This window comes from Taeniopygia guttata, chromosome 7 (assembly GCF_048771995.1).
Source record: "Taeniopygia guttata chromosome 7, bTaeGut7.mat, whole genome shotgun sequence".
Taxonomy (NCBI): Eukaryota; Metazoa; Chordata; class Aves; order Passeriformes; family Estrildidae; genus Taeniopygia; species Taeniopygia guttata.
The window spans coordinates 5179023-5206992 of record NC_133032.1 but is presented as its reverse complement, the minus strand read 5'-3'; the positions used below and the strand labels follow the sequence as shown (position 1 = coordinate 5206992).

The following is a 27970-nucleotide window of genomic DNA, read 5'->3' as shown; positions in this document are numbered from 1 at the left end:
CTGCTGCCTTTCACAAAGGCAGTGAAGGCGGTCACTCAAAGGCCTGGGCAGGAGTGACACAGACAGAGTCACTCTGGGCACAGGGACAACCAGGCAGCAGCCCCTGGGGTCTGCAAGACATCACCCGAAGGTCTGAAAAACCCCCCTAGCACATTCCGCAGGGAATTGTTCAATGAAAACAAATATGTTCATGGATTTTTCCCTCCCTCAAACACTATTTGCTTAAAACTGTAACAGAATTCCCCTAAATTTAATTCCAGTTTCAAATCAAATAGTTGAAGCTACATTTTAGAGAAACACCCAAGACTTATTTTAATATTTTCAGTAACAGACAATCAACCACAGCACTGGAAGCTCACAAAATTAATTTTCCTCAGCCATTAAAAACATTCACCTTATTTCTGATCTAAATTACTCCAGTGTCATATTCCAGACTCTGGATGTTTACTTATTAGATTGGAAAAGGTTATAAGATCAGATTTGTCCTTCTCACCACCAAATCACTCCTTTATCTTTAATAAAGCCAAGGCCACTGAGATCTCTGAGTCTCCCTAATTATTGCAGCTCTTCTCTGAACACTCGCAGGTTCTCTTTGACCCTTTTGATTTCTAGTTCCCAGAAATAGACGTTGCAAGCCTAGGGATAACAAAATGTCCCATCTTCTGCCTACCTCACATCCTCAGGATGCATGGACACGAAAGAGTGCTGCACTCCCATCACTTCTGTGGCTGTAGACACAGACTTGCTGTGGCAAGTGGCACTAATGATGGTGGGAGGGCTGATGTCCACAATACCTTATCTTGCACACCTTTCTTTGCCCTGTGTAGCCCCACTACTCCTTCACCACCTCCCTCATTCCATTTAATTTTTCCAGAGCTGGGGAAGGTGACGTTCATTACACAGCCTCCCTACTGCGTCACACTGTGATGGTTTTTTTTTTACTAGATATATTTTTCTCCCTCTAAGATGATTTCTTTGAAGTAAAGGAAGAGAGCAGAGGTAACTGTGAAAGAGTTAAGAGCCCCAGTCAGCAAACAGGCAGGGCAAGGATAATAAATCCCAAAGAATCCTTGCCTGGCTCACTCATCTCACTGGGGCATTAACTAAAGGAGACTGGATGGGTTGCTCCTTTCACTTGCTAACAAAAGCAGACTGAAAACATTATGGAGTGAACGTTCCACCACGGGATTGGGCAGTAACAAAATGTGCAGTGGAAGGAAGGGAGGCATCACCTCACAGCTCACTGGAGTTGCCTTCTCTAATGAACACAGCAGCCCCAGCCCAGCACCTGCATGTTGGGAATGGTGTTGGGAATGTCCTACCCCCTGCAGGAGTAGGCAGACAAGTGCTGGAGCCCCCCCTAAGCTCAGCCCTAGCCCAGGAGTGTGTGTGGCACATACACCTTGAGCAGTTTCAAAGCTGGAGCTGAGCCATGGGCAGGAGCAGCCCTGGGACCTCGCTGGCATGCAGCTCTCAGGTCAGGAGGATTAGGAGCAGAAAAGAGGAAAAGCAAGATCCTGAATATGCATTTCTCTGTCTTACTTAAAAACTTGATGCTTATGTATTTTCCTCTCTTCCCTGTGTCTTTTCCTGCCACTTTGCTTTCTCCTTTGGCATCTTTGCTGCCATGTTCCCAGGAGAGCTCTCACTGTCACACTCACTTGGCAATATTCCAAACACAAGCAAGGAACAGAGGAAAGACCTAAATATTAGGGGCCAAGCAAAGCTACTGAGTTGTGCTCTTCAACCTAGGATTCCTGTGCCTTCCCAAAAGACACTCAGGGGTCTCTTTGGAAACCTGCTTTACTGCTCCTTGCTTCACTCCAGAAAATCTCTGTACCAGTAAAAATAGCATGGCCTTGAAAAGCTGGCACACTAGGTTTGCTGCTCTGTCACTGAAATAGCCCTGAAGACACCGAGAAGGCTGAAAATCAGCAGTGACCCACAGACACTGAACAGCAGAGCAAGAGGTACCCTGGCCAACATGCTGGACCACCAGTGGCTCAGAGACCCAGCCCTTCCCTGGCCCATGGCAAGCTTTCCCAAGCATGTCCCTGAGAGCAGATGCTACCAGGACAGAATAAATCCTGTGGGTCAGGGCAGCCAGTTTTTGCAGCCTTCCCACGGGGGAGACCGGACAGGGCAGCACAATAGCCATTTCCCTCTTTGCAAATACTATAATTGGAGCTACTACACCGCATTTTCACAACCCACAATGAGGGTCGGATGCTCACGAGACCTCAGTTCCTGTTTAGGCACTAAAAGGGCAGAGATTTTCAAAGAGGCTGGTATATTGTGTGCTATATTTATCAGCAAAATAGCCCTAAATATCAAAATGGGTCCCATAGCTTGGCTTTTGGAAAAGCCTTTAAAAATCCCAACCACCTGGCTTGCCCAGATGGGCACAAGTGATAATGAAAATCTGGCCAGAGAACGGCACCATGCACTTTGATGCCCTCATGTCTCTGCACTACAGCCTAAATCCAACATCAGCCCTGTCCCCCAGACACTTTCAAGCTGATTAATAAGATGTTTCCTACTGACAGCAGCAAGGTGAAGGTGGAATTGAGGCCTCACTGTTTACAGATGAGGTTTTTATATTTTCCACAGCAAACAAGTTTCATAAGTAATCACACGTATGAAGTCTTACATCTCTTAGCCCTCTGCAACCATCACACCCAAGTGCCTCACAGCCTTTCAGGTATTTATCTTCACTACTTGGCAAGAGACATGAACGAGAAAAATGGAGTAACTTTCCCTGGGTCCCCACTGTCCATGATGGAACAAGAATTGTGTAAAAACCTCTCAAGTTTCAGCTCCTCACTCACTATATACTCTCTGACTCTCTAGGGTTGGTGGAGATGCTCAGTATTTCCCAAAAAAAATCCTTCCTCCAACATACAAGATATGGGGAAGGGAGGAAAACACAAAGGGAAAGGTGAAGTGAAGGAGAGGCAGGGCCATGACATGGCAAGCAGAGATGCCCATATCTGAGCTGTCCCTCCCAGAGTCTGTAGCACATGAGTTATTTCCAGGCACATTTTTCTCACTCTCAGATTTGGAACCGACAAAACATCTCTGCCTATTTCAAGAGCAACCCAGCAGGCAGTGCCAGAAGCAATATATTACTACTGCAATTGTTATTGATATGTCATCAGAAAAGCCTTACTGCAACCACAAACTAGGGAATGGACACCCTGTTTCTCCAGAAGTTATTTGGAACACTGGCACATAAAGATTTTGTTTAAAATGCAGCAGAACCAGATTTGTTGATCTGAGGAGTAGCTATAAAATAACACAATCTTTAAGCTTAAAATTTCTATTTGGAACCCAGCTGAAAAATAAATTCATAATCATTTTCATTTACAAATTTTTAAAATAATGATGATATATTAATATAAGCTTTTGAGTTTAAAGCTCTTCCCCTAAGTTCACTGAGAGTTCAGGAAATATCAAAACAGGCAGAGACACACATCATCTCTGCTCTGTGCCACTGAACTGGAGCCCAAAGCAGCCAGGCCCCTTTCTCCCTCACCTCAATCACTGTAACTCACAGCATACCCCAGAAAGACATAATATTATTCCTAGAGAGAGACTGTGTCTTCAGTGTCTGCTGAAAAGCCCCCTAACTAAATAAAAGAAACTTGAGCTGCTAATATTTATTCATAATATTGAGGGCTTGCATGCAGAGCACTACATGCACACACTCATTTCCACACTGGAACAGAAACTTTGAGGAAAATTCAGGCAAAGTACACCCATAAAGAGCAATACCTCTGCAGGAGTGGTCCATCTTGTTGTATTTGAAGTACCCACTTTTGCACTGGCAGAGAGCTACCCCATCGAAGTCGGTGCATTCTGAGGTTTCCTTGTCACATTCAGGGTCCTTCTGTCTGCACAAGCTGCCAGCTGTTGGGAAGAGGTGCCCAACATCAGTGTGGTTCTCTCTGAACCCACCATTATGCACATTTGCTTTCCCTGGGCATCCCATTCAGCTGATGTGCTGCTTTGATATTTTTCCTTTTTTTTTAAGTACTTTTTGTTTAATTAGGAGGGAGTCAACGTTACCCCATGTCACCAATTCTTGTGTATCTACCATCATTCGTACAGGCAAATAGAGGGGGTGAATAATAAATGTTTCAGTTCGGAAACAGAAGGGGAAATGAAAAAGAGAAATCTGGTTTGGCTCAAGCTCAGACACATTTATCCCCTGACACAGTTCAATAAATCAAGTTGCAAGTTTATATCAAGCAAAACATTTTGCTTACACCAAACCAATTCTTTTCCATTTCAGTATTGAGCACTGGATTTTTTCATTTTTCAAACAAAAAATTTGTACTTTCATTTACATTACTTTGAAGCAGTGTTTTAATTTAGAAAGCCAGACTTGTTACAATGAGCATTCAGCAAGACTGTGGATAAATGGTAGAAACTGTGACATCAAATTTACATTTTTACTGAGAGGTCAGGCTAAATGGAATTAATAAATATTTGTGAGAACTAGGATTTTGTGGAAAATATGTCACTCATCTGGCACTCTCCTTTTATAAACCTTTCCTTGCTCAATCCTTTTTTGTTTTTTTATCTGACATGTTTTCTTCTAGGTACTTAGACAGGAATATAATTTGTTTCTTACTCTGCTTATTTCAAGTTAGAAGTTGACTTTACAGAAGCACTGTATCAGAGGTCATGGGTAGGTACAATCTGAGCAGGTTTACCCAAATAATTTAAAGCAATCCATGGGCAGAGTATGGCTTTAAAATACAGCCCATTAATAAAAGCACACATTAAACTTCTCATCTGCATGTTTACTTTGCCAGAATATTACTAGGGGTTTCCCACTAAACCCAGGCTAAGCGTTACCACCCTTGAAACCTTGAACCCAAAAGTCACAAAACACCACTTGCAGCAGTTTCCTTGCAGGTGCCCCTCTCAGATAAATCTCCTCCATCACTCGCTCGGGAAGTGAGAGCTGGGAGATGCCAGGGCACAGCATTGGGGTCCACCTGGAGAAGGTCACACAAACACTGGTGTTCTTCTCCATGTCTTTCTGTGCTGCATCCACATTGCCCTTGGGCAGATAGAGGAGTCAGTACAGAAATCACAACTCTCACTAATTGTGAACCATTTTACAACCTGCAACACTGAAACTGGGCAGGCAGAGAGCAGAGCTCGCCCTGCAGCCTCCAGCAGCTCTAATCGAGTTCACCAGAAGGGTTTTGTCTCTTGGCTTTCACACCATTTCCCTGGCTCCGTGTGTGAAATCAAGACTTCTGGTTTTTTGATCTGGCTGGACCCAGTGTCACATCCCAGAGATGAAAGGCTGCCCTACAATGTCTCTAATCCTGTGCTGCACAATATTTTCACAGAGAGGCAGATTTCTCACACATGTGGCAAAGATAAGGCTTGATATCTGCATCCCTTTTGTACTGGGAGGTTCTTAAGATGACTCCCATTTCAGTAAGATAAAAAGATACAGGGGGGTTTTCCAAATGACAAAATATTGTCCCCCTTTTATAAAAGGAGCCAAATAAAGCATCCCTTTCCCCTCCTGCCACAGTCCTTCCAGATGCTATTTACCTCTGTGGAGTAATTTCAGGCTTGATATGAACTGGCAGGCTTCAGTGGGGGATTTGCAAGCTCGAATGTAGCTTTTCACACTGCTGATAACATCGAAGAAAGTCACGTTGGATGCTAAAGAGAACGTGGATTGCACTGAAACATGCACAAAATTTGTCTCCCTAAAAAAACAAAATAAAACAAAACAGCCCTGAGTATCACAGTTCAGATTTGATGTCATCATTAGCACCAAAAACATAGGACTGCTGTTAACACAAGAGATGCTTACAAGACACAGCACTACATGCACTGTAACAGACCTTAAAACCAGGGCTAGCCAATACACAGAGAGGAGAATATGGAGCTGGAAGGGATGCTGGTAGCTCACTTTGGAACCAGCCATAAATCCCTCTTGGGCAGCCCATCCCCAAGCTGCTCAGGACAGGAGGAGAATAGCAGATGAGCCTGGCAAACTGGTCAGGCACTCCTCATGCCCTGTACCACTGCCAGGCTGGATTGCATCAAGCACAGCACTGGCTCAAAATGGAGAGTGTGGCTCTCAAGTTGAAGATCCCAAATGCTCAAGTCTCTCATTCTTCCCCTGGTAGCCTTAGCCTTACCTGCTTGCCTTAACTGTGGAGTGGTGGTATCCTGGCAAGCCTGACAGCGATGCATTGAGCTGCAAGGAGGGAGAGAGCAGCTGTTAGTGCCCCAAGGAATGATGGAAGAAGGCAGTCCCATGGGATGTAGCATGGGACAGTCCTCCTGGGTCACTGACACCATCCCCTGTGTTTCTCAGAGATGTCTACTGAGACCAAGGGGCTCTGAGCATCTCGGAGGTTCAACTGCTCTATAGGAGAGATGCACTGCCCTGTTGTCAGTAAGGGGTGGACGAAGTCACCACTGCACAGACTTGGACAAGAACAAAACCCTGAGGACTTTGACATGAGCATCTGTCTGTGCCCTGCTCTGACCACAAAGGTCAGAGATGAGCCAGGTGTCAGCAGGGAGAGAGCCCCGTGCAAGGCCAGCCTCAAAGAGCACCCTTGGTGACTGCAGATCTTCCCTGACCCTGGATCTGTGCAGTTTTTTATGTTTATTCCCCAGCACAAGCTGTGCAGGCAGCACCACAGTGACTCCACCCAGCACCTCCTTCCTTTGGCAGCATCTCCGAATCACCTGCTCCAAAGAGCTGGAATGAAGTGCACCCAGTCCAGGAACCACTAACAGGATGAACTTGTGCATGCAGTGATCTGGACAAGAACTGCACAGGGATGTGCAGATGATCCCCAGCCCATGGGTCTTTTTGGAGCTATTGATAGCACAAGAGCCTGTCCAGCACTGGCTCTCAACTGTCCAAGAGCCACATGGCTAAAACTGAATGGCTGGGAAATGTGACAATCATAAAACGAGTGAAGGGGACTTGTCCCACCAGCACTGCCAAAGTCCCAGCCCAGACACTCACCACCTCCAGGATCTCCCTCTCGATGTGGAAGAGCTCTGTGTACTTCCCGTGGGTGATATTAAGTTTCAGGGGAACCTGGCCAATAAATATTCTCACTAAAAAGTCAAATAAGACAAGTTAGTTGGAACACATCTCTGTGACATGTATAGTTTATCTGCCTTACATGAGAGGCTGTTTGCATTGAAAATCTCTTTAAAAGGCATACAGAAAACTCAGATCTGAGAGTCACTGCCCCAGTAAAGCAAAGTCACACCCAAGGAAATGTGCTGCAATGTTCTCACAGTCCCAGTCGAATTCCAGAGCTCAGTGCTGCTGAACAGACAGCATTTCACTTCAGTGTTCATACATTTCATGCAAAAGCACAGACTAACTTTAATAGATCCCTAAACACAGGGAGAGATGGGTAAATTTAGTAAGAAGACAGTGTCAGGTACCAAAGTTATTTATGATAGTTGGGGGTCAAATTATGTCAAATCTCTTACTTTTCCCTGCAATGGAAGGAGATTAAATCAGTGAGTCAAAATAAAACACTGTAGAAAGGACGTTTTCCTTTTTCAAACTGCTGGGGAGAATGAGCAATGACATTTGAAAAGAGGTCCAAAAGATGCATTTTTCTGTGCTTAGATTCATATTTGATTCACAGCAGCAGAATGCAATAATCTGAGTTGTCCAGACTTGCAGAGATAATACCCCTAAATCTTGTATTAAGTGTCATGAGATCCTCAGTGGAACTGAAAACTCAGAATTCCAGCTTTATGTTCCACCAGAAAAACAAATACAGTTGCAGATAATGTTATAAAGCCTCCAATTCTTTCCCATTTTTTTCCCATCCACTGAACCAATCTTCACCACAAACTGCATATGAGACATATCTAATGTAACAGCTCCAGACAAAAATTATTATGAGAATCACCTTCACAATGTTTATATAATCTGTCCATACTCCAGTTCAAGGCATAATCAAAACAAGTCTCTAAATTAGAAGCTGACATATTCCAACTTGAAGAAATGTTCCAAAACACTCTTCAGGGACACCTCACCCATGTTTCCTTAGCAAAATTTCCATGCCTCTAATCCCTTGTTGATTGAGGGTCAAAAGAAAATCCATGAAAACAAATTCCCCTTTACAATGGAATATTGTAAGTCCTCGAGACTGAGAGTCCCCTAATAGAAAGGAAGGGGTCAGAACCTGAGCTCCAGCTAATAACTGCGCTGCTCAAAAAATGCTAAAGGTATGAAACAAGACCTTGATCTTACAAAGACTTTCGCCATGGCTGCTTAACTTTCCACACGTGGCTGATCCCACTGAAGCCAGGTTACACAACAGCCCCACTCACGTCTCCCAAGCCAAGTGTCTTCACTGGAGTTTGCAGGGCTGATAAGCTGCTGAATGCTTTTTGGGATTTTTAAAACACATCAGGAACAGAAGGGGCACATCTGTCCTTATTAACAAGCCTGAGCCCACCGCTCCATTGCTGTGTTTTTAAGAAGAACTCGGATATCTCTGCCTGCTCCTCAGGCAGCCCGACACAACAGGCATTAGACACCACACTTGTATAAACACTAAAAGGCTCTGACAAAAGACGTGTCTGGGAGGAACATTAAGCTCCTGAACTAGTTTGTGCCTAAGTCAATTTATTTTAGAAGATTAAAGATAATTATTTCCATCCCTGGTTTTTCACTTTTGTTTTCTTACCTAAATTGCACTTTCCTTTTTCCAGCTCATATCCAAGAGGACACTGACAGATATAGGAGCCATGGGTGTTGTTGCAGGTGGCCAGCGCAGGACAAGGGTTGGAAAGACATTTATCCACCTCTATAAAAGTAAAAAAAAACAAAACAAAACAGATTATACTCACAGAATCATAAAAATCGTCAACTGTTGGGTTAAAAGAGATGAACTTGGCTCCCCATCTGTGTGACTCCTTGAGCATTATCAGATGCTTCATTGCATCATTTGCACTTACTATTTATGCTGTTCCTAATTATTCTGTTGGAGCTGAAAGAATAAATATAAACCACTTGAATATTCATTCAAAAGCCCTTGAGGTCTAGCATGAATCCATGTTAATATGAACATCCAACTCATCTATAGAACTGCTCATCAGAGGACCTCAGGGTTCTTTCCAAAGACAAACCCAACAATTTATGCATGAGAAGACCAAAGAAGGAACCTCAACAGCCCAAATTAGACATGTGGGCATGGGCTGCTTCACTAAAGTCCTGCCCTGCTCATCCAAGCCCTGTTTCTCTGCTCCAAAGGTAGTGCTTGAGCATTGATCCAGTCTGTAGGTTACCCAGTAATGGTGGAGGCAGCCCTGGCTGCAATTACCTCTGTCCCCCAAGCTGAGGGATGGTCACAGCAGCGATTCCTGCCTGTGCCACCACTCCCAGTGCCCTTCCTGATGGGTGAGCAAGAGCCTGGGGAGCAGACAACACTGTGATAACAGTGTCTCAGGGGATTAAGGACTGTAATGTCAGATGATTCACAGGTTACACAACTCAAACTGCAAATTCTGAAGAATATATCCAATATTTCCTCTTGGGGAAAAAAAAAGAACAAAAAATGTCCTGGTCAAAAAAGCTCCTTTTGCTGCATCTATGACTCACATGAGCACAAACACACATCACACACACCCACAAGGGCAGACCATAAGCAGGGCTGTGGACTTGTCAGTGACAGGTTCTCCAAGACCAGCAAGACATCTTACACACTACTTGTACCTGCCTTGCGGCTGCAGCTGAGTGCTGCAGCAGAGGCAGGAAGCACAGGCTCTGTGGTTAAAGCATGAAGCACAAGAGCCAAACCCGTACGTGCATTTCTGGTGGCACTGCAATAACCCACAGCACCACACAGACCTGACAGCTCCCAGCCAAACTCTGCCCTGGGACACAGCACTCGATGCATCTCATGCCTGGTACAGCTACCTCAGCATCAGTGAGAAGCAGATTTGGTGACTCTAATCTAAGCAGGCAGAAATGAGTGGGTGTGATTTAAAACCATGGCTTTCACTTTGCCATCCTTCAGTTCATGCTTTGTACAGCAGAGACCAGGGCAGCCACTCTCAGGGCAATGAGTGACCATGTACAAAGCACCATGTCCAAGACAGCAGAAGGACCTTTTGCATTCTAGTGAATAGCAAATCTTGGTTTTCAAAGGAAAGAATAATTTGACGAAAGTGTGAATCAGTTTCTAAAAAGGCATTTTGTTAATTTTTAAATTAAAAAAAATTCATTCCAGTTTTTTTTTTTTTTTTTTCTGCATGAAGCTATAGCTATAGTTAAAACAAATCAGCCTGAGAAGTAAACTTTAGATACTTAATTATTGGATGGAATATATATTATTGCCAGTATTTCACTGAGATGAATGCCTTTAGCATGCACAATATCCTACAGCGGCATGATGGCCAGGCTCTGAGCTTCAAACACAAAGTCAGTTTCCTTTAATATAATACTTCAGCAAATGTATTTACTTGAGAAGATAAGAAGACTGGCAGTGGTAATAAATTACTATAACAACATACTCAGCAAGACTATGGTACCTAGCCTATCAGGAGAAGCATCAGGCCCCTAAGATGATTAATATTTAGTGAGATGGGGTGAAAACAACCATAGGTTGTAATATGAGAAGCAGTTTCAACACAAATACCAAGTGCCGGCCAACTGTACCTTCTCAATAATAAGACAGATATCAATCATTATCTATTGTTATTGGTGAGCCATCAAGAAATATAAAGTGCATCCTGTGCTTACCTGTAAAGCAAATCAGATTTATTTTTTCAAAACTGTCAAATCTCAGCTTAATCTTTCTATCAGAAATTTTCATCAAAGTGCTCACCCTTATTTCACCCATTCAACTTGATTGCTAAACCCTTAGCTTAAAAAGAACAACACAGAGATGAGTTACTGCCCTCAAACCCTGCTGACAACAGACTTGTCATACATACATGCACACACAACTCTGAAAAGTCTTGAAGTGGGACCCAGGTATTCCTGCCCGCTTGTTCCTGGCCCCACCACTGCTGAGAGCCATGGCACACCTTACCTGTTGCTGGAGGTGATGTCCTCAGCCCAACCGTGCTGCTCGACGGAGGAGCAGTGGTTGGTTTGGTAGCAGCCAAAGTAGTCTCAATGCTTGCAGTGGTCTTGATGGTTGGAGGTGCTTGAGAAGGACTTGTAACAGGGATGTTTTCCTTGGTGACCTTGCCAGGCTTTGCAGTGGTGGGACCCATGGCTTCTGTGCTTTTACCAGTGGTATAGCTGTGCTTAGTGGCAGTGGGTGTCTGGGCCTTGTGGTCTTTCATGGTGCTGGCCTCACCTGGGCTGGGCCGGTGACTGGATGGTGTTGTCAGCACAGGAGGTTTCACCGTGGTCACTGCCACTGCGGGGACAACGCTGCTGTGGTTTGTTGCACTTGGTGAGGGACTAAGGGGTGCATCTGTTGGACTAGCCTGTGGAGTAACACTGGCTGTGGTGAGCAGTGGTGTTGTCTTCCCAAAGCTGTCCCCTTGGGTGGTGGCATCTCTAGGCGAGGCAGTCTCTGTTACTGTCACGGGAGCGGACACAGACACGATGCGTCCACCAAGCAGCTCCATGGGTTCTGTAGGGAGAGATGACCTGGTGGGAGTGAAGGTGGTGCTCTTTTGAGGCTGGTGTGTGACATTGGGCTTGTTGGTCTCTTTGGGTGAGCTCCTGGCTGTGGCAGCTGTGGAGGGCTCCTGCCTGACCACACTTGTAGCCACGGTGGTGCTTGCCTGATCACTCCCACTGGACTGCGAGATGGGTGAGGATGATGAAATCAATAAAGATGCCAATGAGTAGGACGGGGAGGGCAAGGAGGATGACAAAGCCTGCAGAGGGGGTGAAGATGCCATCACAGAGGGAGAGCGTGGCTCAGGTGATTCTGACAGTGTAAACAGATGAGTTGGCAGTGGTGTTGATGACAGTGATGACAGTGAGGAAGAGGCTGGAAATGCTGATGAAGACAGAGATGATCTGTCAGTGGTCAACAGCTCAGAGGCAGTGTTGAATAAAGTTGTATTTTCTATGCTGCCTGTAGAAGCAGACGTCGATGGTTTGGAAGTGTGCACCAGCAACGGCTCCGTAGATGGTTCAACAAAACTGCTACTGTTTGATGCATTGGTCTGCCTGTCATGAGCCACAGATGATTGTGAGGCATCAAAAGGGCTGGAAATTTCAGAAAAAAAGGTGGAACTTTCTGAGGAGTCAGCAGAGGTGCTGCTGTTGGAGATAGACAGGAGGGTCCTTTCTCCTCCTCTGGTATATGTGGTTGAAATGTATGTGCCGTCTGTGTGAGAAACCGAGGTCCTTTTCTCAGCATCACTGCTACTGACTGGCTGATGGCTACCTGAAAAGTCTGGAGTAAAAGGACAAAAAATATTAGAAAGACAGAGTAATATGAAAGCATTTTGATGTCATTAAAACTGCTTGCTAAATGAGATGTTCTTGTCTGTGAACCTGTCCATGATTTTCTAAGGATTTCAAGCACCATTCAAGCATGGTTATAGGATTAGGAGTCTTATGCACTCCTTAACTGACTGTAAAATTATGAACCCTGACAGACACTAGACTCCCATGAGATGTGCAGGTTTCCAAATCACTGTTCTTCATATATTGCTTTCCTAAAGATTGAGATCTTAACATTCCAGGTATTTGTGGCAAGCTAAGAAGGAAAACCGAATTGTTCTCTTTATCACTCATCATTTACAAAACTCATATCCTCTCCCTCTTATCCTCCATTCCCATCTACAGAATATCCATCTTGTTCAGTCAGTTTGTTTTAAGACACAGTGAACTTCATGCCTCTGCAGGATGAAATTATTACATTATGTTAATTTGCAGCTTTTCATGAACCCAGTAATTCAAAACTTTGCAGCCAGGAAGACCTAAATGCACATCAGCATGCAAAAAGTTCAATTGTTTAGCACAAAAGGTGCAATCAGTCTTATAGTACCAATTTCAGGATGTACAACTAAGTCCAGTCAACTTTAAAAACATTAAAAATGTATTGAAAATTTGTTTTAATTCTACAACTGCCTTAGGTCATCATGAAATACATCTGAAAGCATCACTCAAAAGAAACCAGTTAGGGTGCAAAAAAAAATGCAGCCATCATTATGGCTCCACTTCGGGAATAGCTTCCCATCTGTGTGGGGTCTGGTTTTGGAAACATCCCCCTGAGCGAACCCATAGGTGGTGAATGTAGTAATGAACGAGAACTTTATGTACAACATACTAAAAAATGGACAATTCCCCCCAAATGTACATCAAAAAACATCAACTTACTTGTGAGATCATTTTGGAAAGAAGAGTAAGTGGGTATCTTGGCAGAATGTACGAAGACCGTCTCCGTCGCAAAGCCCGCGAAACCCCCGCTGCTGGTGGAAGCGTTGGCTGTCCTGCCCTGCTCCACCAATGCTGGCTCAGATAGCCCTGGAGAGCTGGAAGCTCCAGCATGGGAAGAAGAGCTCTCCATGCCACCAGCCAGAGTGCCATCTGTCACTGAGAGCAGCATCCTCTCCTCAGCACCCGCAGACGTGGATGAACTGTACATGGGATCAGTGATGGGGCTGGACACCCCCTTCTCAGCACTTGAGATGCTTAGGGAGCGATGGCTGCTGCCAGTGGCTGGAAAAGGATTGAAAAGCAGGTTCTGATTTTATCATCTCAGAGCAGACAGGACTGTCCAAATACTGAGAAATCAGTACCATTAGAGTCATAATAGTATGTTTATGTTATTCATAATTACCACCCCAACCCAGACGGGCACTGGATGTGTCCTACAGAAACAAGCTACATGTCTCAAGAATGAGACCCTTCTTGTTAAGCATCAGCAGCTGCAGACATACAACATCACGGGCAGAACCACGACCACTTATAAATGCTGCCCATGCCACCTGCAACAGCTGTGTCATACCAACAGCTGTGTCATACCAATCCGACAGAGAAGGGGAACAGACAGGCACTCAAACACTACCCCAGAGTTCAGAAAAACTCACTGGAAGATTCAGCAGCAGCTGAGAAGTAGGTGAAGAACCTGGATGAAAGGGTGACCTTGGGCTCTGGGGACCCCGCTTGGCCAGATGACATATGTGTCACTCGAGGCCATGCTGTGGAGGACGGGACAGGGCCAGTGCGGGTGTCCCCAGCTGTGTCCAGATGAGATGTGAGGCTTTCTGCTTTTGTGTTCCACATGCTGCGGCTACCTGCAGCTTGAGATGTCCCTTCCTTGTGGATGAAGAGTGTGGCTGAAGGTGAAGGCACTGAAATGCTGGGAGAAAACACAGGCAGCAGCTTTGTTGGAAGCTCACTGAGTCCTGCACTGCTCTGTGAAACATTACTCTGCATCCCAGGCTCTGCTGCTGATGAGGACAGCAGGACCGTGTCCAGGGCGCTGGTGTGGGGGGCAAAGGGAGCGGAGTTCCCTGTGGCACTGGAAACTCCACGGGTGTCCAACATGGGCACTGTGCTGCTCTCCTCACTGGTGGTAGTTGTCACCACACTGGGTGTGCTGGTGAGAGGCAGGCGTCCTCCCATTGCTGAGGTCTTGTCTGCTGAGAGAAAGCAAAGCAAAGTGATTTATGTACCCTAAACTATAAATTAGCAGGTGTTCTCTCCTCCATCACCAGCCTCAGGCTGAGGACACAGAGAGAATGTGGCAGAATATCCAATCCTGAGGAAAATGCTAACTGTGAAGGCACAGCTCTTTGCTGTGCTAGGAGCTGCTGCTCACAGCAAGATGGTAGGAACAAGTTATGGGAGCACTTTTGGGTTTGCTTCCCTTTGGCACTGCTCCCACAGGCCTGACCTGGGCACCAGGCACCCACACTGTCACCTCTGCACCCACAATGAGTGAGGGGGAGGTTACACAGCACCCAGATCCCTGGTACTTGAAGGAAAGCATGGCAGGTTTGTATGGGATCAGTAAATACTGCCTGTGCACCCCAGGGTGGGAGTCAAGACTGACTGCTGCTGCTTCTGGTGGTACAAACACAGCCAGTGGGGCAGTCTGAAGTTGTGCTGTCCCTGGAAACACAGCAAATCTTGAGACTGCTCTGGCAGTAAGGCTGGCTTTTCCTGGTGGCTAAATGTAAGAAAGAGAGAATGCGTTTTTCTCTGGAAGATGAAATTTTCATCCACAACATCCAATGCCATCATCCAGCACGCCCTCACTCTCCATGCAGGTGGGTGTCTGATGTGTGGTCAGAGCTCACCTGGGGAAGTGCTTTTTGGAGCAGATGGTGAGCCTGTGAGCAATGGGTTCACAGATGACAGGGTGGTATCTCTGCCACCACCACCCTGGGTTCCCAAAGAAGACTGGGAATGGCCTGGAGAGCTGATGTCTTCAGTACCAGTGGTGGAAACCTCTGTTGTTTGGGCCAGTATGGTGCTGGCTGGCAGAGACCTTAACGTCCTCCCTCCACCCTTGGTGCCTGTTGTGGAAATGGAAGTGCTGGTGGTGGGCAAATTGGTTCTTCTCTCTGTTGACAGGATGCTGAATGACACATGGCTGCTTCCAGTAGCTAGAATGTGATAAAGAAACAATTTACATTTTTACACATATGGAACTATAAATAAAAATGAGCTTTCTTCCAACAGCACCCAGAGGCAGCAAGTACAGTACACAAACACAAGTAAAAAATATGACAAGATGTCAATTTCCAAAGATGTAATTCCTTCCTACAAAAATTTGTCTTTTAAACAACAGTGTGGCACTGACAAAAGTGCTATTATATAAAAACTGTTGAAACACTAATGCTGTGCACTTGATTGCACCATTATGTGCCTGAGTGCACTCCATGCTGCTAGAACAAATATCGTGATGACCCAGAAAAGCCTGGAAATCAGTTCAGACATGGCACTACCCTGAGCAGTGTGAAGGGCTTAGAGAAGTCTGAAGAAACAGGATCAGGGGGATCAGACCCCTTCATAGACCCAGTGGGGACTATAACCAAACAGCAGCATGAAGGACCTCAGAGACCACATTCAAAGTTGCTTTAAATTTGTTGAGCTGGTTCAAATTCTGGGAAGCAGCATGATTCAAGAAGTAGGACAGAAGGTAGGAACTGAAGTCTGATCCCTGGGACCACAGGGACATGATCTAATCCTCACTTGCTTAGTTCTCTTGTCTGTAACATGGAGATAGCCACTGGAGGCAGTAAAAAAAGGACTGTGATTTGAAAGTTAATTATTTTTCTTGGCATAATGAAACTTTCCACACATGTGCCCTTTCTGTAAAAAATCTAAAGCATATTTTTTTGGTCAAGAAAGAGCTGAATAATTTCAGACACAAAGTCACACTGCATCCTTCCAAACAGTATATTCTCCATAGCAGGAAAGAGTCAGGCAATTGCAAGCTGCAGGAAGTTCTCCTTTGGCTTGTAAGAAAAATGATATTTCACTTCTAACATGAGCTCACCTGGAGAAGGACCTTCCAAAGGAGAGCCAGAATGTGTTAGGGGAGAGTCTGCCACCTCGGTGAAATCTGTCATTCCTGTGGACCCCTGAGCTCTGGAGGTCTCTCTCACAGAAGATGTGGACAAGGATTGGGTTGTGCCCAAGGTCCTGTACGTGGCACTGCTGGCTGTGGAGCCCTTGTGTGCTGCCCAGGGGCTGCTGCCCGAGGCAGACCAGGGCGGTCTCCCCCTGCCACCACCGCTGGACGTGGCTGAAACGGGAGTGCTGGGGGCAGAGGAAGGGAGGGAGGTTTCCTCTGCCACTGGTTGGTGGCTGCTTCTGACACCTAGGACACAATAAAACCAGGTTTGATTTGTGCATACAGAGCTATGCATACAGCTGTTGGCTCAGCATCCATTTCTACACAGATCACTGAGAAACTGAAGGTGTTTCTCTGGGAGGAGGTGAATCTCTTAAGTACAGGCACATGAAAAACCCATGAAAAGTTTCAAACCCATGTCCTACAGACCAGCCTGCATGCCAGATACAGCACCAGGTGACAGCTGCAAAACCCCAGCAAGTATCTCGGTCAGGGAAAGTGTGTGCACATATTTCTTAGCAATGTTCTTCCCAGGACAGACAGGAGTTTCATTAGGCCATCGATGTTTTCCACTTTTTCACCCAAAAGCTGAGCTCCACTCCTCCTTCCCACCCGCCCCACTGCCAGCTCAGTGCAGCCAGTAATAAAAACATCCAAGTATCCAATAATGAACTGATGACCATATCTGAAGAAAAACAGTGCAGGGATGTGAAATCTCATCCACCCACAAGGCAGACAGCTTTCATATTAACAAATTTACCTCGGAAAGGACCTTCAGAGGCAGAGAGGGAGCTTGTGAGCAAAGGACCCCCAGGAGGGCCTGGGAGATAGGTGGCTTCCCATGAGCTGTTGGGATGATGTGTCCCGGTCCTCAAGGAAGAGGAGGTCCCACCCAAAGAGCTTGTGGGGTTGGTGCTGGCAGAGTCCCTTGTCACCCCAGCTGTGTGGCCATTTTCTGGGGACATCAGAGTCCCCACTGCCACGCTGGACATGTCAGCACCCTGGATGTCCAAGCGCAGCGTTGCCTCTTCAGCACCTGGGATGCTCTTGGAGGGTTCATAATTGCTGCTAGAAGCTGAAAAAAAGAGAAGAGAAATACAAAACTGCATAAACATAATTAAAAACTGCTGGGTAGGGCTCATCCCATCGGCAGTAGATGTAGATAACATATGTGTGAATATTCAATACGGAAATATTTAATACTGGGAAATCATTAAGACGGGGGAAAAGTGGTCTCTAAACAGGAACTGCTGAAGTTATTGCTTGCAAGATTCAACTGGAAATTTTCAAGGAAAATCTATCCTCCCCTTCCAACAAGAATAATATTTATCCATACTTTCATTTCTGTGAAATGTTTTTAAATGTACAGCATGTGCCAAATACAATATTATTCCTCCTTTCTTATAAAATAAAAAGGATATATTTTGCTAATAAAAAGTCTTTAAATAAGAGTTTTGAGCTATCTATCAAAACTCACTTGTGGAAGCACTTCCTGAAATGGACGGCAAGCCTGAGAGCAACGGGTCTGTGACACCTCTGCCTCCATCACCCTGAGAACCCACAGACACCTCAGGGGTCCGACTCTGGGCTGAAGAGCTGCTGAATTCAGTCCCAGAGGTGGAAATCTCTGCCGTGGTGACCAGCCTGGTGCTGGCTGGGAGAGACCTTAATGTCCTCCCTCCACCCTTGGCAGCTGTTGTGGAGGTGCTGGTGGTGGGGAAATCCGAACCGAACCTCTCCGTAGCCGAGTTTTCGGATGGATGGTAGCTGCTTCCAATGCCTACGGTACAATTTAAAAAAATGGATTTATACATATGAAATTATAAACAGGTGGATCAATTTTCTTCCCAGATGCTTACAGTGCCCATACAGATATTAAGCATAGGAAGTTTTCAATCTGGACGCAGTGCTCTTTTGGAAAGGCATGACTCTCCTCTCCACAGGAAGACCTTGCACAAAACCCAGGACTTGCTGCCAGGCTTTGTGAGAGTGGCATGGTCCAGACAGCAAGAAACCCCACAGAACAAGGACTGTGGGAGTTTGCCTTTAAATCCCACCTTTGCTCTAATATTGCTGGAAATAGGCTCAGGATTTTTTTTTTTTTTTTCCTGTGGCTTAAGCACAGCATCCAACAGCAAAGGGAGGAAACCTAAGCCCAGCCACATTCCCATATGAGCCTGCAGCTCACTACACATCCCAGGGCTCAGCGGGGCACTGTCCTTCAGATACTGGATCTCAGGTTTCCTACAGCCCCAGTGGTGCTCCCAACAACTGTGACAGAGGGAAGGGATGTGTCAGTGTGAGAACCTGGAGATGAGTTTGCTCCTGAAAAGCCCTGAACACAGGATAAGGATTCAGTAACACTGAGGTTTTCAGTATTCATGTGGAGCTGGGCAAAATATCTGGTTTTGGGAACTCCAGAAATTGGCTGCTGCAGAGCAAGCGAGGGAAGCCATGGAGCCCAGGGCTCTCAGGTTTGCTGCCCTGAGCAAGTTGTTAAGCACAGGATCTCACCCTGTCTAGCTGAGGGCAAGCCCACCCCATGTGGCCACAAGTGTGGGTTCCCAGCCTCCTACCCCACTCCTTCACCACTCCAGCACAGGTTAGACAGGGCTCAGAGCTGCCCTTGCTCTGCAGCTGGCACTGGCCCAGTGAAGATATTTCACAGCTGCAGACATCCACCCTGCAGAAAACACTACTATGATAACATCCAAAGAACAGTTTTTTGGTTTTTTTTTAAAGTGGAAAATGCTGGGGGGGGGGGGGGGGGTTGGATCTAATTTTTTTTTTTCCATTGCTTTTTTCTGCTTTCAGCAGGGAATTTCAGCTAACCATCCAAATAATAAAAAACAGAGCGCATGCAAAACAGAGCATCTCCTCTGCTTCAAGAAAGCAAACACTATCAAGTGGCTTTTCAAAACTATGAAAGAAAGGCCAGCATAGCTCACCTCCAAAGGCATTGTCCATGGGAGGTGATGCAGTCAGAAAAGCCCTGGTGAAGTTCCCTGTGACACCCCTGGGGTGTAGCACGATGTGCTCTGCACCAGTCTGGGCACCTGAAGCCTGGGAGGAGGCGTGGGGCTGTCCCAGGGGGCCAGGGAGGGCAGTGCTGGGGCTGCTCCCCCAGGGGCTGGCTGCAGCAGCTGCAGTGCCCATGGTGGGGCTGCTGCCCAGCTCTGTGCCCGCCCAGCTGCTCACAGCTTGAGAGAGGCTGTCAATGCCTGCAAGGCAAAGGGGGAAAGCAGATGAGAACCCAGAGATGGGCTCAGCTGCCCGCACACCATTCCACACTGCCACCCTTCCCCTGCCCTTCAGCCCCTGTCTGCACTGTGCCTACAGAAACTCTGTGTCTGGAAGCTGCACCAAGATAATTTTGAATACTAGAAGTCACATGGATTCTTTTCTCCATCCTTGTGCATAAAGCAAGCCAGTAAACTGCCCTGAGTGAGGATGGAGAGTTGGATCCACAAAGCTCTACAATACAGGAGAACCAGGCTCAACTAATGCTGGCTGCTCTGGGGAACAGCATTCACCTTACTCCCAGGTGCTGGAACAGTTTCCCAGTGTTCCTAGGCTGAACTGGGATGGCTCACCTGGGTGATGAGGTTCTGAAGATGAAGGTAGCAACGCTGTCCTCACGGTGTTGTCAAACCCAGACACGTTCCAGACCCCATGGTGCCCTCCCTGCATCCCCTCAGCCGAATCAGTGCTGACGACTTCCGAGCCTGGTGGTGTCCCCTCAGCAGGTGCAGGGGTGTTGGGAGAAGCCAGAGCCCTCTTGCCTCTCCCCGGCCTGCCTGCAGCATAGTGATGGCTTCCAGGGTCTGGAAAGCAACAGGGAGAGGGTCATGTTCACCTGGAAAAGTTCTTCTGTCTCAGCTGGGTGGCAGCAGCATCACCTGCAGTGGTGCCCAGCCCTACCAAATGCAATAGGAGGGGTCACAGCTGCATCCCTCATGTTTTCTCTGTTTAACAGAGCACAGTTTAACTGCAGGAGGGATTGATGGGAGCAGAGGGTGTCTGTCGCCAAAATATAATGGCATTTTAAACATTGTCTTCATTTGTGCATGACAAAAGAAACATTTTATTTTTTTTAGAGACAGTAAAAATGCAGAAAGCAGTAAGGAGCTGGTGCCAGAACAGCCCACAGCTGGCAGCTGGGGCATGCCAGCTCCACATTCTAGTCCCTAAGCAGAAAAAAATAAAGGAATAAAAAAAATTAAAGAAAGCCTCTATGCTTATATCTTATTTCAGCCAGGGATATTAAAAAAAAATTAAGTAGGGACAGTGCAATCAGCACAGCTTTGTCTTGCTGCTGTGAGAAACAGGCCTTGATTTAAGTTCATATTTAAGAGTACACTGGTTTACTTATGACTGAAAATGATGAACGAGCCCAAAAGTAAGTGTTCACTTGCAGGATTTCCATGTAAGGACCTCAGCAACAAATCGTCATTGCAACTGGTCAGTTATCCTTAAGATGAGTTCTTACTACCTGGGCTGGGCTTGAAATGGGGTTCAGTTCCTGATGGAGAAATTGTGGAGACACCCAGGGGTCTGCACTCTTTGCACAGCCTCTGAAGTCAGTGGATGGGCAGGACTCCCTGGGTACTGCTGAGTGGTGAAAAACAGGGGCAGCTCCTGAGAATCATCTTCATTGTAATGTTAAAAAACAAACCCCAGCTTTCCTGAGATTGGATTTCTCTCAAAAATCTGCATTTCTAGCTGTGGGGCAGGAATACTTCCTGACCCACTGGCTGTGCTCAGTCCATGGGCTGGGAACAGTTAACAGGAATTCTCACGTCCATAAAACTCACCAGGAGGATGGCTGGGGGCGAGCAGGTGGGTCACTGTCCCAGCAGATGGGTTCTCTGGGGATCCTGCTCCTGGAGGGGTGACATCCCCATCACTGACAGGGGGGCCAGCGTGCCCTGTGACCCTGCTTGCTGCTGGCACTGCCCCGTGCCTGGCAGGCAGCGATGCCTCCTCCCTGCTCCCAGCCAGCATCGTCACCAACTCCACAGGAGCACCAGCAGTCCTTATCTCCAGGCTTGAACTTCTCTCCTGATGGCTGCTTTCAATGACTAAAAAGAAAGACAAAAAAACTTAGATCCCATCAGAACTGATGTGCAGGCTCAGTTCACTGCAGTAACACCAAGGCCAGACTCTGAGCTCATTTACTTACACTAGAGAAAAATTTTGCATAATCAAAACACAGACATGAAATTTATTTTTGGATTTGCACCAGTGGAAACTAGATTGGTCTGTGGGACCAAAAACCAAAACCCACCTCTGTGCAAAACACTAATTCAATTCAGCACTCTCAGGATTTTTTTGGGTTACAAGAAATAAATTTTGAAAGGAGCAAAAAGAAAGTCTTAAACAAATAACTGATGGAAATACAGTGTAGAGTCCATGGCAGGAGTGTGAAGGTCTCCAGAGCTGACAGCCCAGCACAGCCCATGTGCCCCATTCTGAATGTAAGATGGGAGCGGAGAGGACCCCACAGCTCTTCCCCTCTCTCCACTTGGCCAGTGCTTGCTGGACACCAGACCTCAAATCCCATCACCTGCAGAGAGCTGGCATGAGGCTGGCTGAGAGCTGCAGGGCGCTCAGGATGGTCAGAATAACCCACCCAGCCACAGTGCAGCACTGGGAACAGAGGAGATGAGTGTATGGTGGGGATTATATCGCTCACCCAGGTGCCAAAGCACCCCAAAGTGATGAGATATTTTAGCACTTCTAACATTAATGTCTACCAGAATATGACAAACAAGATGAAGAAGAAGATTGTGCATGAGTGGTGGTGCAGGCAATCAGGGTTTGCACCTTATGGTACCACCCAGGGCTGTGAGGATTTTACTGCATTATCAGTTCACACAAAAACCAGCAGTCACCATCTATGTCACAGTCCCAAGGCTTGGCTGGCACTGCAGCCTCAGATGACCTTCAGAGTCCACAACAAGCTTTGAAGCCAAAAGCAAGTCCAAATCTGAAAGGGCAAGGTCCCCATTTTGTCCATCTTCCTTACAACCAAAACGCAGTCCCTATCAGGTGCATGGCATTCACAAGCAGCAGATAAAGGCAACCGGCCTCTGCCCAAAAGCCCTGATTTTGAAGGTTAAACCTGTTCTGGGCCTCCAAACATTTTCTGTAAGAGAAACACCTATGGGACACCTCCTCCTTGTCTTGTACGTCTTCTTTGGAGTTGCTGCACCTGCCACAACAGAGGTGGTGATTTCGGAAGTGGTGTCCTCTATACATCTGCAATAGCTTCAGTGGGAACTCACCAAGAAATAGAGGGGTAGGTAGGACAGTCTGTATTTCATCTGGGGAGTCTAAGCCCCATGTGGGCCAAGGAGACAAGAGCTTGTGGGAGCAGAGCCCCCCGGGTACCATTACTGGCAGCGCTCACAGTGGCTGCAATGCCGAGCAGCCACCGCCACCCAGAGCCCACTGTGAGACACAGCCTGCCTCACAGGGAATGCTTCTGGTCCTCACCAGCTGGACAAGGGGATGGGAAGTGGCAGGGGATGCTTGCTGTGTTCATTTGCAAGCTAATACCCAGCCTGTAATTGTAACCCAGAAGTCCATTTATAGCAGCCCCGAAAAATGTGGCTGTGCTGGAGGGCAGTGCACTGAATTTCTCTCCATCCCCCTCTCACTAAAAGCTTTCAGCTGTGCAACCCATGCTGACTGGAAAGCCTGTGGCCAGCTTTGCTGCATGGAGAGAAGGCAAAGCAGCAGATGCTTAAAGAAGCCCTTAGGGTATGAGGATAGACAGAGAGAAATCTGCTTTCTCAGGTTACCAAGTCATTTGTCAACAAGGGCTCTGGACAGGCAGGCTAAGATATACAGGATCACACTGCAGCAGGCATTTCATTGCCACTTCTGAAAAAGTAATCCTGGAAATGCCAACAAGCAGTGCCTTCAGCTATGTTCCTTGATTGAATGAGACCAGCTCAAAAGTAAAACACTGCTGTTTGCTTATCTGGTGGTTGTTTGCCCTGCAAATCCACCTCAGACTGTTCTCTATCTTCTTTTGGCTCTGTAGAGCTGCTGGGAATAAACTGAAGCAAAACCCTTCCCCTTACTGTGGGCGCCAGCAAACCTGGCTTTGAGTGCAGCCAGGCAGTGGAGGGGCTGAATAAAAAGGTATTATTTACATAGGCTTTTTAGAGTCATCTGGCATTTTTAACTCTGCCCTGCAAGGTGTACCAGGTCCTGGTACAGGGAGGAATACCTTGTGCTAGCACGAGCTCAGCTCCCCAGATAGGTGAGTGCAGAGCATAAGCTACGCTGGAAAATTCAACCCACAGCATGTAGTATGGAAACCCCAACAAAATTTTGCTGTTCAACAAAATAGACACAAAATCTTACATCCATCAAGCCTACCAGAAGTGCAAGATAAAACCACAATATCCTCTTTGATTTGCCTGAAGAAATTAAGACTTCAAAGACGACCCTCCTCTGGAGCGGATGGACCAGATCAAACTTCTTCCAAAATACCCCCCACGGGACCATCTGGCCTCCCCTGATGCATTAAAGGCTTAAAGCAGAGTGGCTCTTTAGCTGAGGTACCGATCTGTCACTAACAATTTTGTCACATCCTAAGCTGCCAACAGCTTTGCACGGTTTAATCACATAACCACAGCCACTGAGAAATGTTTGACTTCCAGCACAAAACCCTGCCACCCACTGGATTGGTGTTTTCCTTCCCAGTTAAAACTAGCAGTGATGCTCACCAGATAGGTCGAGGCTTGGAGTTACTTTTTCTTTGCAAGCATAACAAGTCCGTGGCTTGCTGTGAGCTGAGTTACATAGCTCAGCCAGGACAAACATATCAAGTTCCAGCTGATTTCTCAAGGCTTTGGGCTTGCCCCTGGCAGCCCAGTTGGATATCTACCTTGTGAGACTCCTGAAAAATCTCTTTTGGGCCAACAATTTTCTGTCTTCATCCCTGACACAGCACAGGCATTGCCCTGTTTCAGAGATGGCTGCATCCAAGGCAGCATTTAGGTGATGCTCACAACGCAACCATGGGCCAGCACAACACCAAAAAGCACAATAATGCAAGTTTTCTGCAGTGACTGTGATCACACACAGACACCTTAGGGCACGGAGGGAGGAGGGATGTATCCTGCTGATGCCAGGAGAGCAGCATTTGCCAGGAGATTGCAGCCAGCCAAGGCACGTCACAAGCCATCCCAGCCCCGCTGCTTCCCTGGAGATGGGATTTTTTTTCCCCTCGAGGGGAAGAAAAATACTTTCTTAACGGGGGAACACAAATTTCATCTGAGTTCTCCCAGAAGGAAAGCCAAGCGCCGTCGATTGGCTGTCCAGAGCAGCCCTTTACCCGGAGCAGTCCTGGCCGGGAGGGCGGGCACTCCCTGGGGAGCATTCCCGGTGGGATGGGGATGGAGCCGCCCATGCAGCGCTGCTCCTCCCGGGACAGGCAGCTACAGCCACAAACCCACATCTGCTAGCGTTGCATAACCTTAAAACATCATCCGAGGCTCGCGGAGGGGAGAAAAAACCCATCGCGACTTCGCAAACTCCTCGCTGGCTGTAGGGAAAGGTTAGGAAGAAAGGCAGGGAGGAGAACGGGGAGCAGAGCCGGGGCAGCTCCGGTGCCGGGGCCGGGCTCGGGGCGCTGTTTTGAGCGGCTGCTGCGGATGTCGGGATCATGGGTGGAGGCCGATTAGGAGCCAAGCCAGTTTGTGCGAACAAAAGCTAAAGCCCTAAATCTGGACCGTCCAGGGCTCTCCGGGATTTTCAATTTCCTTCCTTGTTCTTGCTCTGAAAGAAGAAGCTCAAGACGGGGGGGGGGGGGGGGGGGGGGGGGGGGGGGAGGGAAGAACGGGGGGGGGCTGAAATGGAGCTTAAAAAAAAATCATACTTGAGATAGGTCAATTGAGTGTAAACACGCTGATAATATGCTTGGGGAAGGTCCCTCGTGTGCAGTAAGTGCGGGAAAAATGCAAGAGGTTTTTAACCACATGCAGTCAACCCTGTTCTGCTAATTTTTTTTATCAATACAAGGATTTTTTCTGTCTGGATTAAGAAAGGTGGCAAGAGAGGGTGTATGGGGAAGAGAAGAAAAGGTGCAGAAGCCTTGCCATTGCCTCTCACCCTTTTGTGGGGGTTGGTTTGGATGCAGTACCCTATAGACACATTCCCTTACTGCGGTGCTTCTGCTCCTTGTCCTCTCCCCACCGGCCCCAGGCAGAGCAGGACAGCAACTCACAGGACCTTCAGTAATTTTAACCATAATAGGAAAGATTTGTGCAGGCAACAAAGGTGCCTAGAGCTTTAACATGTCAGCTCAAGAAAAGTGATGGGGGTTTAATGCCAGCAGCATCCCCTGCAAGCTCTGAATGCCAAAGTCCACATGGCTAATGCCCACCTGGTGATGGGTGCCTCTGGGGACATCGGCATCATCCTCAGACATTCCAGTGCCACGCCACAGCACCGTGCTTGCAGTTCTGCTTTATGACACAGAAACACTGCACTTCCACACCAACTCCCCTCCAGGACCTGTAAAACCTCAGAAGATGCTAAAGGCCATTTTTGCTTCCTACACCTTTTTTCACCATCCCTGAGCCTGATGCTCGGAAATGCCATTAGGAAAAAAAAGGATCCAGTTATTGCTCTTAAAATCAGTACCCTAAAGGAAGGAAACAGGTTCTCTAAAATAAAGAGTACACAGAAATCTGTGATCCTTTCCAAAAGCACAGGATATATACATATGGAGTGCCCACAACTGGGATAAAACCTGCACAGTGCAGGGACAGGATATTGTTCTGCTTATCAAGAGGTTTACAGCCTCTTAGTTTTGGTGTCCTAAACATTCCCCTGGAGAAGTGCAGGCTCCCAGATAACCTGCTCAAGCCTATGAAATCCTTAACTTCCTTCTTATCTTTCTTGGGCAGTTTGGTTCAATCCACAGATGCCTGAGACCACACAGATTCATGGGATCACCTGTGTTGCCTGAAAACCACCAGCCCACGGCTCAGGGCACCTCCTCAAATCTCTTTTCATAGACTTTTGTTTTTAAACAGCTTTTAGCAACTGAATTTAAAAAACAAAACCAAGTCCTGGTTCATCATCAAGTCTTTTAAAAACACATTTATATAAAATTCCACTTCCAACAGGGATAAGCTATGACTTACCATACTGCTAAAAAACCCATAACCATGCTGAGGATCCAGTAAAATCCCAATTCATCAATCCAGTGGAGATTGAACCTCCAGTGTCCCAGGCCCTGTGTCCTGACAGAAGCCAGACCCAGCCATATTTTCTTGCCTGACCACTCGTTTCTGTTCTGCCCTAGAAGTGTCCCTCCAGTGTTAATGTGGCAAAAGCCCCCACAGGCAGAGTGAAGGCAGCCCCAGCTGACAGGTCCCAGAAGCACTTACCAAAGGGATTTCTTTTCTACTGTTTTTAGTAAACATCAGTAAAACCAAGCCAAAATTAATCTCCCTAACTGCACAGCTCTCTGAGCACTCACGCCTCCTCCCCATCCCCTATCCTGCAACCCTACAATGCTGAAATGTCCCCAGCTACCCTGCCTGCACCACAGATCCCAAATGCTAAATCCCATCATCAGCAAATTCACTTTTAAACACCTCCAGTCTTTTCTATAACATCCTGCAGAAATATTACAGAAAATATCACCCACACATTGCTTCTCCTGCCTTTTTCTGATGTTTGTAAAGCCCCCTGGAAGCTCTTCTAGTTGGGAAGGCAACGTTGCCCTCACCAGCACTCATGAGGCCAGAGCAAAAGCCACACAGGGACCCAGCCTGGTGTCATTTTAACTCCTGCTCCCATCTGAGGGCAGTGCTGCTGGAGACTATCAGACGGCTTGGGGAGGAAGTCTCCTGGCAGGACTCCAGCAAAGTGGAGTTGCTAGGTCACTGGAACAATAAAAAGGCAAGAAAAAACATCCTGGCTGCAAAAAAGATGGGGAGAAAAAAAAAAGGAGAAAAATCCATGGTTGTGTGTACAGTGCTGGTGAAGTGGAAAGAAACAAGCTGGTGAGGCTGGAGGGAGCAGGACCATGCTGCTGTCAGCTTCTGCAAGTACACAACTTCATTTCTAACATGGCTCTTTCTCCAGACCTCTCGCACAAATACTTCCAGAAACCTGGAATTTGTCTGCAAGGTTTGCAGCTTGTGAAAAGCTCACAGGGGTCAATATTTCCAGGGCAGCAAGTTCTCTGTGCTGTGGAGAGATTCATTGCACGTTGCCTGTCAGCTGGGCATCACAATCCACTGGCTTTCACCCCAGCAGCTGCTGGCACTGAAACTGGCAGTCTAAGAAATCTGCCCCCAAGCAGAGCTGGGTTTTGGGGATAGGGGGTGAGCATCTCTACGAGGGGCTGAGCACTGCATAGACCTGGGGCTTGGGCTCCCCTGTAAGAAAAGGTG

The 27970-nt window shown here is 46.9% G+C and overlaps 1 protein-coding gene across 4 annotated transcripts in view; it reads right to left on the bottom strand.

Annotated features, from left to right (window-relative positions):
* HEG1 (heart development protein with EGF like domains 1) overlaps window positions 1–27970 on the bottom strand; it is a 51408-nt gene that overhangs the window by 11878 nt on the left and 11560 nt on the right. For 2 of the 4 annotated variants that reach the window (XM_030277121.4, XM_030277117.4), the window contains exons 2-16: window positions 21356–21622; window positions 20135–20365; window positions 19490–19762; window positions 18019–18321; window positions 17302–17616; window positions 16464–16787; window positions 15259–15567; window positions 14044–14598; window positions 13331–13672; window positions 11070–12401; window positions 8721–8840; window positions 7025–7119; window positions 6180–6238; window positions 5581–5741; window positions 3775–3909 (exon numbers count right to left, since the gene is read on the bottom strand). In XM_030277121.4, coding sequence (XP_030132981.4) covers window positions 3775–3909; window positions 5581–5741; window positions 6180–6238; window positions 7025–7119; window positions 8721–8840; window positions 11070–12401; window positions 13331–13672; window positions 14044–14598; window positions 15259–15567; window positions 16464–16787; window positions 17302–17616; window positions 18019–18321; window positions 19490–19762; window positions 20135–20365; window positions 21356–21622 — 4821 coding nt within the window. The remainder of the gene's footprint in view (window positions 1–3774; window positions 3910–5580; window positions 5742–6179; window positions 6239–7024; window positions 7120–8720; window positions 8841–11069; window positions 12402–13330; window positions 13673–14043; window positions 14599–15258; window positions 15568–16463; window positions 16788–17301; window positions 17617–18018; window positions 18322–19489; window positions 19763–20134; window positions 20366–21355; window positions 21623–27970) is intronic. The other 2 variants (XM_030277118.4, XM_030277120.4) reach the window with 2 other exon arrangements.